Source organism: Ischnura elegans, chromosome X (assembly GCF_921293095.1).
Source record: "Ischnura elegans chromosome X, ioIscEleg1.1, whole genome shotgun sequence".
NCBI lineage: Eukaryota > Metazoa > Arthropoda > Insecta > Odonata > Coenagrionidae > Ischnura > Ischnura elegans.
Genome location: NC_060259.1, coordinates 94,579,245 through 94,597,207, shown reverse-complemented (window position 1 = coordinate 94,597,207; position 17,963 = coordinate 94,579,245). Strand labels below are relative to the sequence as shown.

The 17,963-nt window shown below is 38.8% G+C and overlaps 1 protein-coding gene across 2 annotated transcripts in view; it reads left to right on the top strand.

Moving 5' to 3' along the window:
* The window catches only part of LOC124171008 (glycine receptor subunit alpha-2-like), a 96,522-nt gene that overhangs the window by 70,612 nt on the left and 7,947 nt on the right, over window positions 1–17,963 (top strand). Inside the window, exons 8-10 of one of the 2 annotated variants that reach the window (XM_046550132.1) lie at window positions 7,487–7,621; window positions 7,736–7,912; window positions 15,657–15,862. In XM_046550132.1, coding sequence (XP_046406088.1) covers window positions 7,487–7,621; window positions 7,736–7,912; window positions 15,657–15,862 — 518 coding nt within the window. Of the gene's footprint in view, window positions 1–7,486; window positions 7,622–7,735; window positions 7,913–15,638; window positions 15,863–17,963 lie in introns of both variants that reach the window. The other variant, XM_046550131.1, reaches the window with a different exon arrangement.

The following is a 17,963-nucleotide window of genomic DNA, read 5'->3' as shown; positions in this document are numbered from 1 at the left end:
GACCATTGTTCATGATCTGGGAAGAAAGGGGCATTCTCCCGTGTAAACTTTTTAAATAACCATTTTGAAGCATGTTGGAGATTGAAATTTCGTTTTTAATCTTAACAACCAATAGTTGAACAGTTTAAGAACCTTAAATTAACAATGGAGAAAAGCAAATAGCAAAACAACGATTAAACTAATATAAATAAAAATTTGATAAAATTTGAGGGGGGTCACGACCCCATGTGATCCCCCTCTAAATCCGCCACTGGTTGAGAGAAGCGGACAGCCAACTAGTTCTTGCCTGTTGAGTGTCTGTTCACTGTTGCCTGTTCGTTCCCTGTGCGGTGAAACATACAAAAAACTGGCCCCTGCCTGCTAAGAGTATGCTCACTATTGTTTCCGAAATGCTTGTTGCCCGCCAGTTAAGGAACAAGCCGCAAATAGAGTACAACCGGTTGGAAGGCTTTTCTCAAGTTGTTTCCATTTGTGCGCGGCCCGAGATTGTTCGTAGGCTGTTCGTACTCTGTTCACTGAATCTCAAACAGGCTATCAACAGGCTTCAACGGACAGCGTCCAGGCATTATTGTTACAGAAATCGGCAGGGAATTATGCCTCTTATCACCCAGGTGAAAGGGCAGCAGCCCTTCTTCCTGTTGTGAAGGTGGAGACCACGGTGGTCAAAGCAGCGACGCTCATTTCACTGCAGGCGTGGTAACATTTTTACTTTAACGGCTGTAGTGCTGTGATGTGGAAGGCCAGGGGAAACCATCACATTACTATACCGAGATTTCGCAGCTACTGCTACTTGAAGTAATTAGACATGACGGAATTCTCTCAGGTAAAACAATCCAGAGGTGAACTAGTCCCCCATTCAGATATCCGAGCATGGACTACCCGAGGGGGTACATCTGCAAGAACGTACCTACGATCAAAACTGGGGGGGACGGGCAAGGCGTGGTCGTTCAAATTGTTAAAGTTTAACACAGATTAATAAAACCAAAATTTTAAGAAAATTAGGACTCCGCTTTATTAGTTTTTAAAATTAATTGCCTAAAAAATAACGGTTTCTAGTTTAGTTCCATGCCTTATGCTAATATAATTTTTCTTTCTTTTCTTTCATCACTTTCGCTTTAAAATAAATTTATTTTCGCTCTTGAGGGGAGGGGGGCGGCTGCCTGCACCTGCCCCCCGCTGGGTACGACCTTATTCATCTGTAAACTGTAATTAAGTTATGAGGATAGGTACATGGAACGTGAGACCACTTGGAACCTGCGGTAAACAATAAAACCTTGAGGAAATGCAAACATTGAATCTTGACGTAGTAGGAATCAGCGAAATGAAGTGGCCTAAGGAGGGAGACCTTTGGAGTGGAAGCTATAGGGTTATACCAACAGGATCTCTATACGGCAATGCTGGGGTTGTAACAGTGCCCAGAAATGGTGCCAGAATGCTTGTGAAAAGCTTCCTACAGTACAATGAAAGGATAATTATGGTAACGCCGGTAGATGACGTAGTGGTGCAGGGGCCTGCTTCTGGTTCTTTCTGGCTATAGCCAGTGCGATTTGTCGAAAATATTGGCGAACAATGACTAAACTCGTATTCTCATTTTAATTCGCTAGCTATTCCGCCAGAAAAGCTTCGCATCGTCCCTCTGGCGACGAAAAAGTTATTCTCGTTCTGTCTGCCGAGCATATAGCGAATGTAAACATTCGCCAAGAGCAAATTTCGCTAGCGACGACAGTGAAATAGCTCTAGCGGCTTAGCGAAAGAATTGATTAGAGGCCGACTCGTGATTTAATTACAGCTGTACACCATTATTATGCTATATTTTTGGCCCCAATGAGTTTAATTGTTATTAAGATGCTTAGCATACAACTCTAGCGGCTTAGCGAAAGAATTGATGAGAGACAATCTCGTGATTTTACTATCGCGTTACATGATTTTTTATGTCATATTTTTGTTCCCAATGCGTTTAATTGTAATTAAGATGTGTGGCATACGACCTGTGTGTTGTTTTACTCGTCTTGTCGTTCTTCGTAATAGGGTAGTTGCATTCATCAAAGAAAACGAAATGCATTGATTGCGATTCCTTACCCACCATTAGAGTTTTCATAATATACAAATTATTTGGTTTTAGTAATGCCAGTTTAAACGAATGGCAATGGTCAATTTTAACCTCATTTGAAAAAGGCCAGATTGGCGCCCATGCGATTCCACTCCACGTGACGTCACAGGGACCTAGTTTCTACACGAGAGGATAGAAGTTTTACATCGTCTGAGATTACCAATGCATGCATGAGGCACAGAGCTCAGGGAAATATCTCTTAATAATCACCCATTAAAATTGCCTAAGTTCGGAAATTTTCCTTCGTTTGATAGGGTATTAATAATCCTTATTTAAGCCAAGCGCTACCTGCTAGCAGGGTACTCAGCTACCTGCTAGCAACCTGCGTCGTATCAGCGCTCAAGCCTCGCCCCAAGGTCACCCCATACGCCGACAGCTAGAACCAGAAATACGTCACACGGACTTTTCCCAGCATTCCTACTATGCCGTCGCGTTTTCGCGCGCTTGAAAATTTTCACTTTTCGTTTAATCGCGAAAAATATATATCGTCATTCGAAAATATAAGAGCGTGAAATGTGCACTCCAGGAGTAATAATCTTTCGATTTAGGCAGTAAAAAACTCATAGGAAACCACCCTATTAGATAAATGGGATTAAAAGTGGGTTTGCATTTGAATGAAGCGCGAAGCTTTTGTTTGAAAAGAGTGTTGTGTTATCGTGTGAGTGCTGTTATTCTGAGTAGATACTACGAAGTTCGTGAGGTCAGTGACGGATCTATGGAGATAAATCTATGGGGGGGGGGGGGGTAAAGGGGCCTCCCCCTTGGGCATCCAATTTACACTAGATAGAATTGTAATTATGATCGGACCCCCACTACTGCTGGTAGGTTGACCCCCACTTAGCCCCCATTTGTTCCTATCCTTGATCCGCCTCTCCGTGAGGTCAATTCCTCCCATAGTAACCTTTTTTCCCTCCACCACAAGAAAAAGGTTCGCATACTTAGCTTTCCATCTTCGCCAGCAAGTCGCTTGAAGTTGTCAAAATATTTTCTACGCGCAGGAAAATCTCTAATCAGTTGTTCAGCTCTTATTAAGACTCACTGAATTCCACGAATAGGCTTCAAATTCATGTCTGTCAGAGCTCTAGGCAGCATAGGATGTGCAATATGCAGTTCTGCCGCCTTTGGTGTTCAACTAACATAAGCAAATTATGAAAATATTTGGCTGCATTCCTTACCTATTCTTCCTTAAAATTTTAATCTAGCCTTTCATATGCTGCTTAGCGTACGAGAAGCTACTTATCATTTTTATTCAGGAAGAAAACCATATAAATCTGATAACTATCTCATTTTGTGCCATCTGGGTTCGGTTAAAATTGAAAATACTAAGCCATAAGTTTCACCGAAGTGGCTTTTGGACTCATCGTTTAGCTACATCTACGAGAAAGATTAAAAACAAAGAGAGTGATTTTATGTTCAACTACGGAAAGCGATTAATAAATTAGTAATATTTTACAACAATGCTAAATGTAGCAATTTGATAGTTGCACGAAATAAACAAAACAGGGCATAATATATTTTAGAAATATGATTTGAACTTACCAACGCGCCTCGCTCTGTTCAATTGTTTTGGACTGAGGAGGCAAAGTGTGTTGATCGCTGAAATTATCTTATGCCCATTGAATTATGGATAATTCGTCATTGCTTATGTCACAATCTTTCGCCAAGAGAACGAAGTTACCCGAACTGGAGCGATCGAAGGAGCGAAAAGAACGAGAATAAGAACATCATCAATCCCATACCCAAAAAAATAGAGTTGAGGAGTGCGAAGATTTTAGGAACATAAGCCTGACGACACATTCATCGAATATAATGACAAGAATCATTCACAGGAGAATAGAACGAAGAGTAGAAAACTTTCAAATGAGGACCAATTCGGATTTAGAAAAAGCAAGGGCACCATAGAAGCAATTTTTGTTTTAGGTTGCTCATAGAGAAGAGAATGGAGAAGAACAAACCGACTTTCATGGCATTTGTCAACTTGGAGAAAGCATTTGATAACATGGAATGGAATTCAATGCTTTTAATACTGAAAGAAATTGGAGTGCTCCGTAAGGATCGTAGAATTGTTCATAGCTTGTATAATAACCAAGTAGCTGTGATTAAATGTGGTCCCAACGGTGCGAAATCAAGTTTAGGAAAAGGGGTGAGACAAGGATGTGCACTTTTCCCCATAATTTTTAATGTTTACATTGAGAAGCTATCAATGAAATCAAGGAGAAATCTTTGGGTGTCAATATCCACGGAGAAAAATTAGTATGCAGCGATTTGCTGACAACATAGCACTCATAGCCGAGACAGAGATGGATTTGAAGAAGACTTTGATAAATATGGAGAGGAAAATGGCCAGATAGATATCAGCTGAAAATCAACAAAACGAAGACTAAGGTATTCTACAAAAGAGAGGAGGCTAAGACAAACATAAAGCCGGGGAAGCATAAGCTTAAAGAGGTGAAAGAGTTCATGGGAAATCGAATTACTAACGAAGGAAGAAACAAAAAAGAAATAGTAGAATAGCACAGGCGAAGAGGGCTTTCAACAAAAAAGAATCTTCTTACAGCTGAGAATACTAGCATAGAAGTAAGGAAACGATTTATCTGGTGCTACATATGGAGCATGTTTTTCTATGGAAGCGAGACTTGGACGTTGACAGCAGCAGAGAAGTCCAGAGTGGAATCATTTGAAATGTGGTGCGACCGAAGAAAGATACAATGGATCGACCGTGTAAGCAATGAGGACAGTGGGAGAAAAAATAAGTATTTTAAAAACCTTAAGCAAAAGATGGGACAACTTTGCCACATTCTGAGACATGATGGCATGATAAATCGATCGTGGAAGGACAGATGGAAGGGAAGAAGGGCAAGGGACGGCCCCGAATTAGTTACACAGGACAGGTTATAAAGGATGTAAAAGAAAAGAAATACGTCGCTATGAAAAGGCTCGCGGATAAGAAGAGACAGGAATGGAGAGCTGCATCAAACTAAATCATAGGATTTTTGAGGAAAGATGATATTTGAATTTTATGACTAATGTCATCAAATACTTTTAAAATTCGGTGTAAACTGAATCAACCAATCAATGTTGAGACATGGAATTAACTATGTCTTTTTGATATGATAGGAGTTTATAGTGACAGTGGAATGATCTAGCCGAAATCCATGTTGCTCTTCCCCCATCAATGAGTTTAAGTCAGGAGATACTTTGTCCACTATTATGATTTCTAGAACTTTGGTTATTACAGATGGTATTACAATTGGTCTATCGTAGGATACATAAGTTTTAGTTTTGTCAAATTATTGTAATGACAAAAATTAAGAGGTGATATATGAGATGAAGAAAATTTTGGATGCCTTCCTTTGGGCATATTCAAAATATGGGGCCAGTCTTTCCAATCAGTCATAATGTGCACAAGATAAAATGGCTTCAGGAGGGAACTCCCTTCCAAAATACCTCTCTTTTGACCTCTCTCTCTCTCTTGGCGATTGAAAGGAATTGCCACTTGTGGAAGACTTATTGTCAAGGAAACATTCTGTGGCTGTACTCAAACCACCACCTGACCTTAGTGCATGGGAAAATGATCATTATTATCACCATGTTTTTGGTTTTATGGTGTGTATTTTTCATGGTAAATTGCTATGCAGAAGAGTTATCGGGCTTCCGTCCAGATGATGGCATCCATGGCCATTGAAATAATTTTGGTGGACGAGATATCCATCATTATTAGGGCTTCTCATGCTGGTTTTTGAGTCGCCTATATACTGCAACCGTAAACCCCAACTTTTCGGCGAAAATGCGTTTGATCAGAGGATAAAGATGTCAGTGGGAGAAACCAACGCAGGCGAAACAGGTGAAGGACGAAGTCGAAGAATTGCGGCGCACACACACAACCAAACACCTGTGGTAGTCAAGTTCAAAAAACCAATATATTCAAAGTAAAGAAAATATAAGTTCCTACCTCACAACCGTGGGCTCCCTGTCGCCAAAACTTGCTTCACAAAAATAAAAGGAAACTTATGTACTTTATAAACTTCTAGAGAAACAGGAAGTCCAAAGAGACGAGCCAGGCAAAATGTGGAAACAACAATGATATCTTTCTTCTGCATCATGCCCCTCTATTATTTCCTATCCGTCTGCACCTCCATCGAACGTCCTGGTCAACGAGGAGCAGCAGCAGACGACAAAGGAAACAAACGCGCTATTTCACGCCACTATATGTTACCATCTAGATGCCAGTTTAGAGACGATTGGTCAATGCATATTACATTTGAGGTCCACGTTTTCCTTAGGTGAGACCCTATGTCACTGTTAGTTTTTTCTCGTTTTCCTTACGTAGAGTTCCGCAGAAGGGTAAAGATTCAGCGGAGAGATTAACATCATATGCACCTCATGAATTCATCTCTGTGGACTGACTGCTTTCTTTGTGTCTCTCAAAGATGGATATACACGGTACATATCCTCTCCGCAGAATTGTTTTGTCGAAGAATAGGCTTGGTATTCTTGTGAAATTTAACTTTAAATGAAAAATTATTTTTTGAAATGAAAGAATACTTTCAATTTATTCCTTTAAGTTTTCTCATTGCAAGTTTTTCTTCAACTTTTATGTTCTCTAATAGAATTACACCTATCATATTTCCTGAATATTTTATTGATCTATTTAGTGAATAAGAAAATGACATTATTTATAAAGATAATTGATCATAGTTTTTTTAGTTAAATTTTATCTTATGGAGCTTGGAAAATATCAGAACTGGTGACATATCACTAGCTGATCAATAGCTACTTTGGATTATAAATACATCAATATGTTTAATAACTGAACATATTTTCGAGTTTTTGTTGCCATTTCAATTTTCGCTATGAATTCTCATTTTTAAATGACCTCACACTTAGTAGATGAGTTAGAATTTTAAAAATGGGGGCCAAAAATGTTTTTGAGAGGGGGGGTTAGGGGAGTTAGTGGGGGTAGGGGTAATCCATTTAGGGGGTTCACATGGTAAGGTTACACTGAAGGCCACCTCCCAAACATCTTCCTTAGGGTTTGAACTCTCTGAATCTCTGTAGTCGTGATAAGAGAACAAATATATCGAGGTCAGTGAGGGGTGCTCTACGCGTGCATTTCTCAAAATGCAGACACAGTTGACTGCTCCTTGCCAAATCACATTGCTACTGAAAAATCCCCTTTACCAGCTTATGTTCTTACCAGATGTCCTTAGTAAATACATGCCCATGAGTATCAAAGATTGTTGTATCAGTACTACCACACTTCAATATCGTTTCCAGAAGGAGATTTAACATTTAAGAACACCAACTTGAAAAACCTGTCCACATAATGCCATTATGTTAATGCTAATTGTCTAATATTTTTATCTTTACTCGCAGTATCACACACTGTTCATGACTTGGTCTTCATATGGAATATGACCGACCCTCTTGTGGTGAATCCAGAAATTGAATTGCCTCAACTAGATATTTCGAAGAATTATACAGCCGACTGCACTATAGAATATTCCACTGGTGAGTCTTTTCTTGCTTATGAAGATTTTTCATTCATTAATATGATGGATAACTTGCCATATGTTTTTGCCATTGTATTTGCTCCTGATTGAATTCCTGCCTTCCTCCCAACAGGTAACTTCACCTGTTTAGCTGTTGTATTCAACCTAACTCGACGGCTGGGTTACCACTTATTCCATACATACATACCATCTGCTCTCATTGTTGTGATGTCATGGATTTCATTTTGGATTAAACCTGAAGCTATTCCTGCCAGAGTGACATTGGGTGTCACATCACTTCTTACACTAGGTAAAACGATCTTTATGTGTTAATTATATTCTACTGTGAAAGGCTAACTGTCATCACAATCTGAGGAGCTGCGTAGCACTGATCGGCAGGTTATACTCGTGAACAAGTTTTCTCTTTTGGGAAAACATGAAAAGACACGAAGCAAACATTCCTGGTGCCATTTGGCGAAAAACAAATTTGATTAATTACTTCAAGCAGTGTTAATGAGAGTAAAAGTAAGTGAGGCGGTTGATATGTATTGGGATGTCATCTTGAGTGAATAAAAAAGAGAGATGGCACTTTTCCACATGTTTATTGGTTAATGTATGATGCGTTGCGACCGTCAGGTCATATTCAAGCAAAACTGTCTCTGTTGCAGTGCACTTGAAAATGACCTCGTGATTAAAACATGTCGAACATCTATATTGATAAAGAGGATATCTGTTTGTATGTCCGCTATGCGTTTCCATACGGCTGCATGGATTGCGGCCAAAGTTAGTGCATATGTGCATCTCACTATCCCAAAACCCGTAATGCTACATATGGCTGCGTCCGACACTTCCTTTGCACCGTTTTCTCATTACAGAATCCTGCAAGTGCACTCAGCACCACCTATCACCCATTCCCACATTCCAATAACATCCCCATTCACTCTGCCATATTTGCATATCTTTGTGCTCGCCGTGGGCAAGGTCAAGGTCGATTTGGTGACTTCCAGTTCCAATACTGCCTTTTCTCGCTACTTCAACGTTCACAGGTAACTGGTCCCCGAAAAACCTTGCTGTCCTTTTAACCGTGCATTCCGACAAATTATGTTTCCTTTTATGTTTTTTTGTGTTTTCCCATTGAGAGGTCAAACATTTTTTTCCTGTTTCCTGGGCCCATAGTTCTAAAAAACGTTCACGGAAGGATACGAAAAATAATGAAAAAACATGGATTTATAAAGACATAATTGAAAAAATAAAATTAGAGACTGCATCTATAAGAGATGGAAAAATAGTCCCTCAAATTTGAATTGTAGAAGGGAGTATCAAACTTTTAGAAATCATGTGAACAAAGATATCTGCGGAGCAAAAAATAATTATTACCATCATAATATAATTCGTGCAGGTGAGGATACAAAAAAGATTTGAGAACCTTTGGAGTTGCATTATTACCCGAACGAATTATAATATGATGGTAATAATAATTTTTTGTTCGGCTGATGTCTTCGTTAACTTTAACACTTTAATAAATTCACAGAAATTATTCACCAAAAACTAGCCTACCTGGGCAAATTAGTAGATAACATGATGCCATGTTATGAATTAGTGAGGTATAAATGACTCTTTTTGTGGAGTTGCGTCACCGCTCACAGCACACTCCAGAGAGCCGCTCGCACGGTGCGACTCAGCAAAGTGTTTCTGGGTTGAGGGGAGGGGGAGTGGAAGAAAGCGGACGAGGGGAAGGTGGTGAGGGGAAGATATCTGAACGAAAATTTAAAATGCAAAATTTCCTAGATCATAATTTACTAACTAAATAACTAGTTTTACAATACTCAACATAAATCCAAATACACATATAAAACTGCAAATGGCCATAATTATCTCAACTTGCTATATCACGAGCAAATTTCTAAACTCAGCGCAACAGTAAAGAGTTAGATCTCTGCATTCCTTCAGGGTTTTCTTCCGCGTCAGCTTGTTTGTGGACAACAGTTTCGCTGGCTATCCTGCCAGCGTCTTCAGGTCGAAGGTTGTCCACAAAATGTTGTCCACAAACAAGCTATCGCGGAAGAAAACCCTGAAGAAATGCAGAGATCAAACCATCGCCGCGGAAACCTACGTTCTAACAGTAAAGAGTTACTTTGGTGAGAATCCGTTCTCTTAACATGAAAGCAAAACTCAGTGAAAATGAAGAAAATTAAATGTAAAAGAAAATTATAATATTTTTCATTTGCATAGGCAAACTCGCAAAAATTGCAAAAACAGAACTGATTGTAAATATTTCGTAATTGGATTCATAGAAGTCGATTAAAAATATACGAAATATGAACATGATAATTTAACATAATAACTAAAAACAAAGTGAGCAATTACATCAAACGTTTGTCAAATGAATTTACTTAATTTTCTTACACTAATAAATAGATCATCATGGTCCTGCTAAGACATTTAAGGCTTGTCAGCAGGTGCCGCATGAAACTAATTTAGTAAATAGAAATATTCAAATAAGGGAAATATATCTTAAGGATTTCACATAACCATTAATCATTTTTTCCATAAAACCACTGTTTTAGTTGTAGCTTTAACACTGAGAATAATTCTGTTGATTCTATGGATTGGGGAAGGCTGTTTAACAATTTTGGAACGGTATGTTCCAGAGTTCTCTTACCATGAACATTGTAGTACTCCGGTACATTGTATTTCTCACAATTGCTGATAGTTCATTCAATTTCATATATCATTCGGAGAATTCCTTATTGTTTGTAATTTATTGCATAAGTAGTTGTCACGTATTGTGATGTACTGAAAAAATCCATTATAGGAAAGATATTCAGGTTTTTACAAATTTTATAGACTTTTTTCTCAGATGGATCCAACTGTAATATCATTTTATTTTGATTCTTTTACAGTTGCTAATAAACATTTGTTGTTCCCCATATTGTTATTCCGTACCTCAATATGGCTTCAGCAAGTCCCTGGTAAATCATTAATTTTATTCACGTTTGAAGGGTATATTTGAAATAGGATAATTGGTATAAAATACATCTTAATCTGTCACACAGAGAATTTAAATACGATCTAAAATCAAAATTTTCATCTAGAGTTAGCCCTATGTGTCTAAATTTATTTACTTGAGAAATTGATGAGCAAGAGTACAGATGAAATAACAATAATAATAATATTAATAATAATAATATTAATAATAATAATATTAATATTAGAACGGAAAGTAGATGCCTTAAGACAAGACCTTGCACGTTTAATCCAGTTTTCGACTGGTAATCCAAGTACATCATTTAAAAAAAAAGTTGAGAAGGCATTCGTAAAATACCGTTCCCACACTCAATACGACAAGCCCAATGAAAATATAAAAGAAATTATTGACACCCTCAAGCAAAAACTTGCAGCCACAAAAATGAGACTCAACAGATATAATAAATGCACAAGAAGAAAACAACAGAATTCCCAATTTGAAAATAATCAACGAAATTTTTACAGAACATTGGGCAATAACAAACAGAAGAAATCTATTTCTTGTGAAAATAAAAACCTAAGTAATTCTAACTCTCAGGAAGTGGAGAAATTTTGGTCAAATATTTGGTCGAATGATACATCCCATAATGGAAATGCGCCTTGGATGAGAAATGAAAGAACAGCAGCGGAAAACATAGAAACTATGCTTCCCCCCATTATTACAATGGAAATTCTGGAAAAAATTCTTAGCCGAACCCATAACTGGAAAAGTCCAGGAAGTGATAATATACACAACTTTTGGTACAAAAAATTCACCAGCTGCCATAAGCATCTACTGAAATATATAAACGAATTTTTGAAGTTTCCAGAAAATATTCCAGTTTTTTTAATGGAAGGTAAAACATATTTATTGCCAAAAGAAGTCGCATGTAACGATCCATCAAAATATAGACCGATAACTTGTCTACAAACATTTTATAAAATTTTCACCTCTTGCATAACAGAAGTCATCAACAACCATATAGATGAGAACCACATTTTTACGGAAGAGCAAAAGGGGTGTCGCAGAGGAAGCAAAGGTTGCAAGGAACAGTTGATAATTGATTCAATTATTCTTAAACAAATACAAGAAAAGAATAGGAACCTACACAGTTGCTACATAGATTACAAAAAAGCTTTTGACTCTGTTCCCCATTCCTGGCTTATTGAAGTACTAAACATCTATAAAATTCACCCAGAAGTTATTAAATGTCTCCATACTGTGATGAAAAAATGGAGCACCATCTTGCACATAAAAACTGACGAGGGTCTTTTGCAGACGAATAATATCAAAATCAAACGGGGAATATTTCAAGGTGACTCTTTGAGTGCGTTATGGTTCTGCCTTGCGCTAAACCCTCTATCAAACCTCCTGAATAATACTCAATATGGAGTCAAAATAAAAGGAAAAGAACCAAGATGCCACACACTATCGCATCTCTTCTATATGGACGAACTCAAGCTATATGCAGGATCTAATAATAATCTAAATCAATTAGTCCGTTTAACTGAAATATTTTCTAAGGATATAAACATGGAATTTGGAATAGATAAATGTAGAACTATCACAATATTCCGAGGTAAAGTACAGAGGAATGATATTCCACTACTGGATGGGCAAATAATAGAGGCCATGGATGAGGGAGATACCTATAAATACCTAGGATTCCAACAAGCAAGACGACTAGACCACTCTACGATAAAGCAAAAACTTTCGACTGAATTCCAAAATAGAATCAAGAAACTTGTTCGCACGGAATTGAACAGCAGAAACCTCACTAATTCAATTAATACATTTGCCATCCCTCTCCTGACATACTCCTTTGGTATAATCAAATGGTCACAAACAGATCTAGACGACCTACAAAGAAAAATTCGATCCCAAATGACGGAGAAAAATATGCTCCATAAAAGCTCAAATATAGAGAGGAGCACGCTGCCCAGAAAATTTGGTGGAAGGGGTATCGTAGACATCAAGAATCAGCACAACTCACAACTTTCTCAGTTACGGAAATATTTTTTCAGCAAGAAATCTACCTCGGATCTCCTGAGAACTATCTGTGACGCAGACAATAAATACACACCGTTAAACCTATCTGACGAAAGTATGCAAGTTAGTGAAACCACTGTTACTATAGACAGTAAAATGTCAATATGGAAAGCTAAATCCCTTCACGGAAGACACCCTCATGCCCTGGAGGCCCCTGAAATCGATAAAGATGCATCGCACGCATGGCTCAGGCATGGGCAACTCTTCCCAGAAACAGAAGGATTTATGATCGCAATACAAGACCAGGTGGTGAAAACAAAAAATTATGAAAAATATATAATTAAAAACCCAAATTTATTGGATGACAGATGCAGAAAATGTGATAATGCCTCTGAGACGATACAGCACATCACAAGTGGATGCACTAACTTATCTCAAAAAGACTACCTACACCGTCACAATCAAATATGCAACATCATACACCAGAAATTAGCTCTGAAGTATAAACTCATAGAAAATGGAGTTCCTTATTATAAGTACACACCTAAAACCATCCTTGAAAACGACCACTGTAAGATTTATTATGACCGTTCAATTATTACCGATAAAACAGTCCATAGCAATAGACCTGATCTAGTAGTACAAGATAAAACTCACAATGAAACGTACTTGATAGACATTACCGTACCTAATTCGCATAATATCACTACAGCCTACACCAGCAAAATGGAAAAGTATGAAGAACTTAAAAATGAAATCAAGAGATTGTGGAAATCAGATAAAGTACACATAATACCCATCATTATCTCCGCCACAGGAGTAGTGCCTCATTCACTCCATCAAGGTCTTCAAACTATTGGACTGCCGAAAAACTTGTTTATTACCATACAAAAAGCAGCAATTTTAAATACTTGCCGGATTGTCAGAAAATTTTTCAAAACAGAGTAAAGAGACGAGAGTACTTGGTGATACCCGTACCTCGCCTACAACCAGCAAAAATGCTGTGAAAACATAAAAAAATATAAATAATATTAATAATAATAATATCTATAATAGTAATAATAATAGTATTTTCTAAAAATTCTGAGAATTCGAGAGAAGGGCATCGCTCTCAACACCGCTCTCAGCATTGGGAAGACGGTGAAAATCTCCGAAACCGGTTTTTCGATGAACTTCCCATCGGCGGGGAAGAAAAGATGCGTTGGAGTGCAGAGGGCTTGGCTAACTGAAAGTGTCCATGTAGTTCTTACGGTTTAACACCGATAATCCCATATAAATCGAAAAATGGACACCAGAGATTTCTTCCTCTTCTGACTTTGATTTAAATTCTTTTCTTAGGATATGTTCCATTCAGCCAATTAGCGGCGAACTTAATTACATTCTTTACGATCGTTCGATTTCTATAATTCAACTCCTTACCTTTGAAATACACATCGAGTTGAAGAGGTGCGGGTTGAGTACCACCGTGGTCATACGTCGGAGGCTCTAAACGGATTATGGGGACGAGACGTAGTGCTTCGTCGGCCACTTTTTTTTAAGGATTCTATGTCGGTCTAGGGATTCCTCACGTGCGTACTTTATCGAAACATCTACATTTTAGTCTCAGTGGATTAGCCATTTCAAAGTTCTTTCATAATTTAGACATAAAAACTGATAAATGCTTTCGTAAAATATTAATGCTAGTGTGCCCACCCTTCAAATTACCGTCTTTAAGATAAAGGAATGTACAATATTCAATTCCCCCGATTTTCATGTACAAGGATATAAATAAGAAAAGAAACAAGAAAAATATGAATAGATAAGAAAATAAAATAATAAGTATGGTTATAAAAATGGGATAAATAGGCGTCGTAACTTGATATATCTTGCAGATATCTCAAGATACGACGTCTGGACATGCGTCGCAAGATATGACGAGAGATATCTTGGTCGTGAAAACTCAAGTCATTATTTATTAGAGAACCAAGAGATAATAAGGAAAGGATAAATTTAGTTTAACATTTTAATTTATCTTTTGAGTTGATTTTGGGTATGGTTTTCGCAGGTTGGATAATTTTTAATAAAAGTTTGGTTTTCGACTCCATGCTTTCTGATGCATGGCTAATGATGTTGCATGAATAATGGCGAAGGAGGTAAGGCGCTCATGTTACGACGATGATTTCAATGGACTCCTGAATTTCGGTGGTCACATCTATAGGCAGGGGCGCAGCTAGGAATTAAGGCTGGGGGGGTTTAGGTGCAACTAATTCCGGTGTGTGTGGGGGTATGGAATACCCACCAGGATAATCGGTAGGTGCGACATTAATAAATTGCGGAATTTTCAGATAAATGGTTCAAAATGGTGAGTTTTATGTCATTCTGAGGGATATTTTATTAATCCATACCCTATTCTATTAGCAATATCAATCCAATTAATTAAAATGGATTAACTTAAAATTTCTCTGAGCTCTGGGGGGGGTTCATCCCACAAAACCCCCCCTCGCTGCGCCACTGTCTATATGATAGTTAAGTATGTCATGCATATCATCTGTGCTCTGTCTATAATCGTGGATAAATCGCGGGCTTTCCCATTGAAATATAATTCATTTTAATTTTCCCGAGGAAACTCTTCTTCGTCATCTTCATGAAACACTAGTTGAAGGGCAGCCAAGAATAAATCATGTGCAATGTTATCAATGCGTTTCAGTACATGCAGTTCTTTAATGCCCGTTAAATTCCAGTGTGTACCTTTATTTAGAAGTCCATTTTTATGCAAGCTTTCGCTTTCAAAGGATAGCTCTCTCGGGCATTCCCCGCGAGCCGCGTTGTATTAATGCAGAATCGTTTTCAAACGTATGCCTAGTAGCACAGTAATAGGTAACCCTGAAGATTTTCAATTCGAAAAACGGGTCGTTAACGTCCTGCTCCATACTGGAAATACTTGGAGACCATCCGATTGTTTTCGCCTTCGCAAAACCTTTTTGGAATTCCCCTAGAAACATTGTCATGCATTCGAATTCACAATTGGCTGACGGGACGGGTTATCGCCATTGTTCACCAGATGTCTTATTTGTTGCAGCCACACAGAACACGCAGTCACAGCAGTCCTTGCCCCCGGTATCGTATGTGAAGGCCATTGACGTGTGGATGTCGTCGTGCTCGGTGTTCGTGTTCCTCTCGCTAATGGAATTCGCCGTGGTGAACAACTACATGGGGCCAGTTGCCACCAAGGTGATGAAAGGCTACTCGGACGACGACATCAGATCAGCGGTCGAGGACTTCAAAGTAAGCAAAGCAGAGGACTTGGCATTTCAAGTCCTAGGTGACTCATGGCATATTTTGGCTACGCTTCTATGCTTGGCAGATGCTCCAATCGTTTTCATTTCTATGACTTATGAAGGTACTAGAAATATGGAATTAGTCACTTTAAACCGAAATATATGTATGTGTAGGTGATAATTATGATGAAAATAATTAGATCATGATTCCGGCCTCGGTGGCGGCGGCCTCCAAACCGAGGGCCACGGGATTGAGTCCCGCCGGAGAAGGTTCACCCTGTTCAAGGCATGGCTTCTTGTGATCGTGCGTTATTGATTACTAAATTTCCCAGTATGCAGCCGCAATGTGTGTTTTTGGGGGACAAGGAAATAAAATAAAATCAAGAAACCCTGCAATGCTCATCGCTGGACACCATTTTCTTACCGTTATACTACTACGATGAGTCGTTGATACATTTTTTTGCTTATAACACCCACCCATCCCTTCACGCTCGTCCAAAACAATTGCTCATCTCTAAATACGAATATCTGATCCATTTGGCTATTATATTTATTTACTTTAGTTTGTTGGTACTTTTACTTTTTTGACTTCATTTGACTAAATTTTTTTACCCACCTGTATTATGTGAACTTGATGTGAACATTGTTCATTATATTTTATCTCTTTGCTTAATTTGATTCGTTTCACTGTCTTCTCCTGTTATCTGATGAGGCAATATTCATTGGCATTGCATCATGTATCGGCTAACACAAATTGGATGAATTGCGCTTCATTTGAATTTTTCGTAAAATAACACACAGACGTTCCAGCCGCCGAGTAAGTTTGTGGATGCTGGTTTAAACTTAAGATGGCTTTTGACCTGTGATTCTCGCTAAAGAATCGGAGTAATGCGAGCCTATGTGGCCCACTTAGGGATGCAGCCCCTTCACAACGCGTCAATGTGCTCCACTATTCACGTAAAGTGGGTGCAAAAAGTATTCGGACAGTACTTGTTTCCAGCCACTATTACTATTTTGACTCCGTTGCACTTGTTCTTCGGATTCAACATGAACGTAGTACTGTCATTTGCTGTTCTGGTAAAGGTGTACATGTTAAAAGAAGGGAAGTTTGTTGCTACTTTGCTATAAATTGAGTCCAATAGACGAATATGCAGAACTATCGCGCGCAAAAAGTAACCGGACACACGGTGCACGTTGATTTAAACGCGTTTTATAGGGGAGTCCACCGGTGTCATTGCTGTCCAGCTGTGGGCGCACATACTTCCCCTTGGCTATGGCGAGGTGAAACGCATCTTTGACCGAACGGCGACCTGAAGTGTTGACAGGCGTGGGACGAAAGGCGACTGAGACGTCTGAAGCTGAGCGAAAGCTCATTATTAGATACTATAGTCAATGTAAGTCACTAAATCAAATTGCAGGACTCGTCAGACGACCGAGGTCAACTGTCCACGACATTGTATGTCGATTCTGGAAGACCATGACTGTTCTAAACAAGCCCCTATGCGGGTTCCACGGAAATTGAATGACAGTGACAATCATCTCACTCATCGTGCGGGAGATCAAGAAGGATCAAAAAACCAGCGCTCCCTAGGTAACTTCAAATCAACAGAAGTGTCATATTACGCATGCGTAGGTACCGTCCGGAATGTGTGGAAGCCAAACGGCTACCACGGCCGTGCAGCAAGGAGGATGCCGTGGATCAGCGTGGTCAATCGCAAGAGGCGGGTAGATTTCGCGTGGAACATCAATCTGAGCCTTTAGAGTCGTGGGATAGCGTGATTTTCATTGACGAGAACAAGTACAACATATTCTGATCCGATGGTCATCAAATGATGTGGCGTCGGAACAATACTGAGCTCGATCCCAAGAACTTGAAAGAAACAGTGAAACATGGGGTTAGTTATGTGATGGTGTGGGGGTGCATGGGCTCGTATGGAGAGGGCAATTTGCACTTTTTGAAAGGGATCATGGATCGCAAGATGTAAATAGACACACTGAAGCAAAATTTTTTAAGTTAGTACTGATAAAATGGGACTGAGAAACAAATTTACATTTCAACAGGACAATGATCCAAAGCTCAAGGCAAAGAATAAAATGCTGTGGATCAA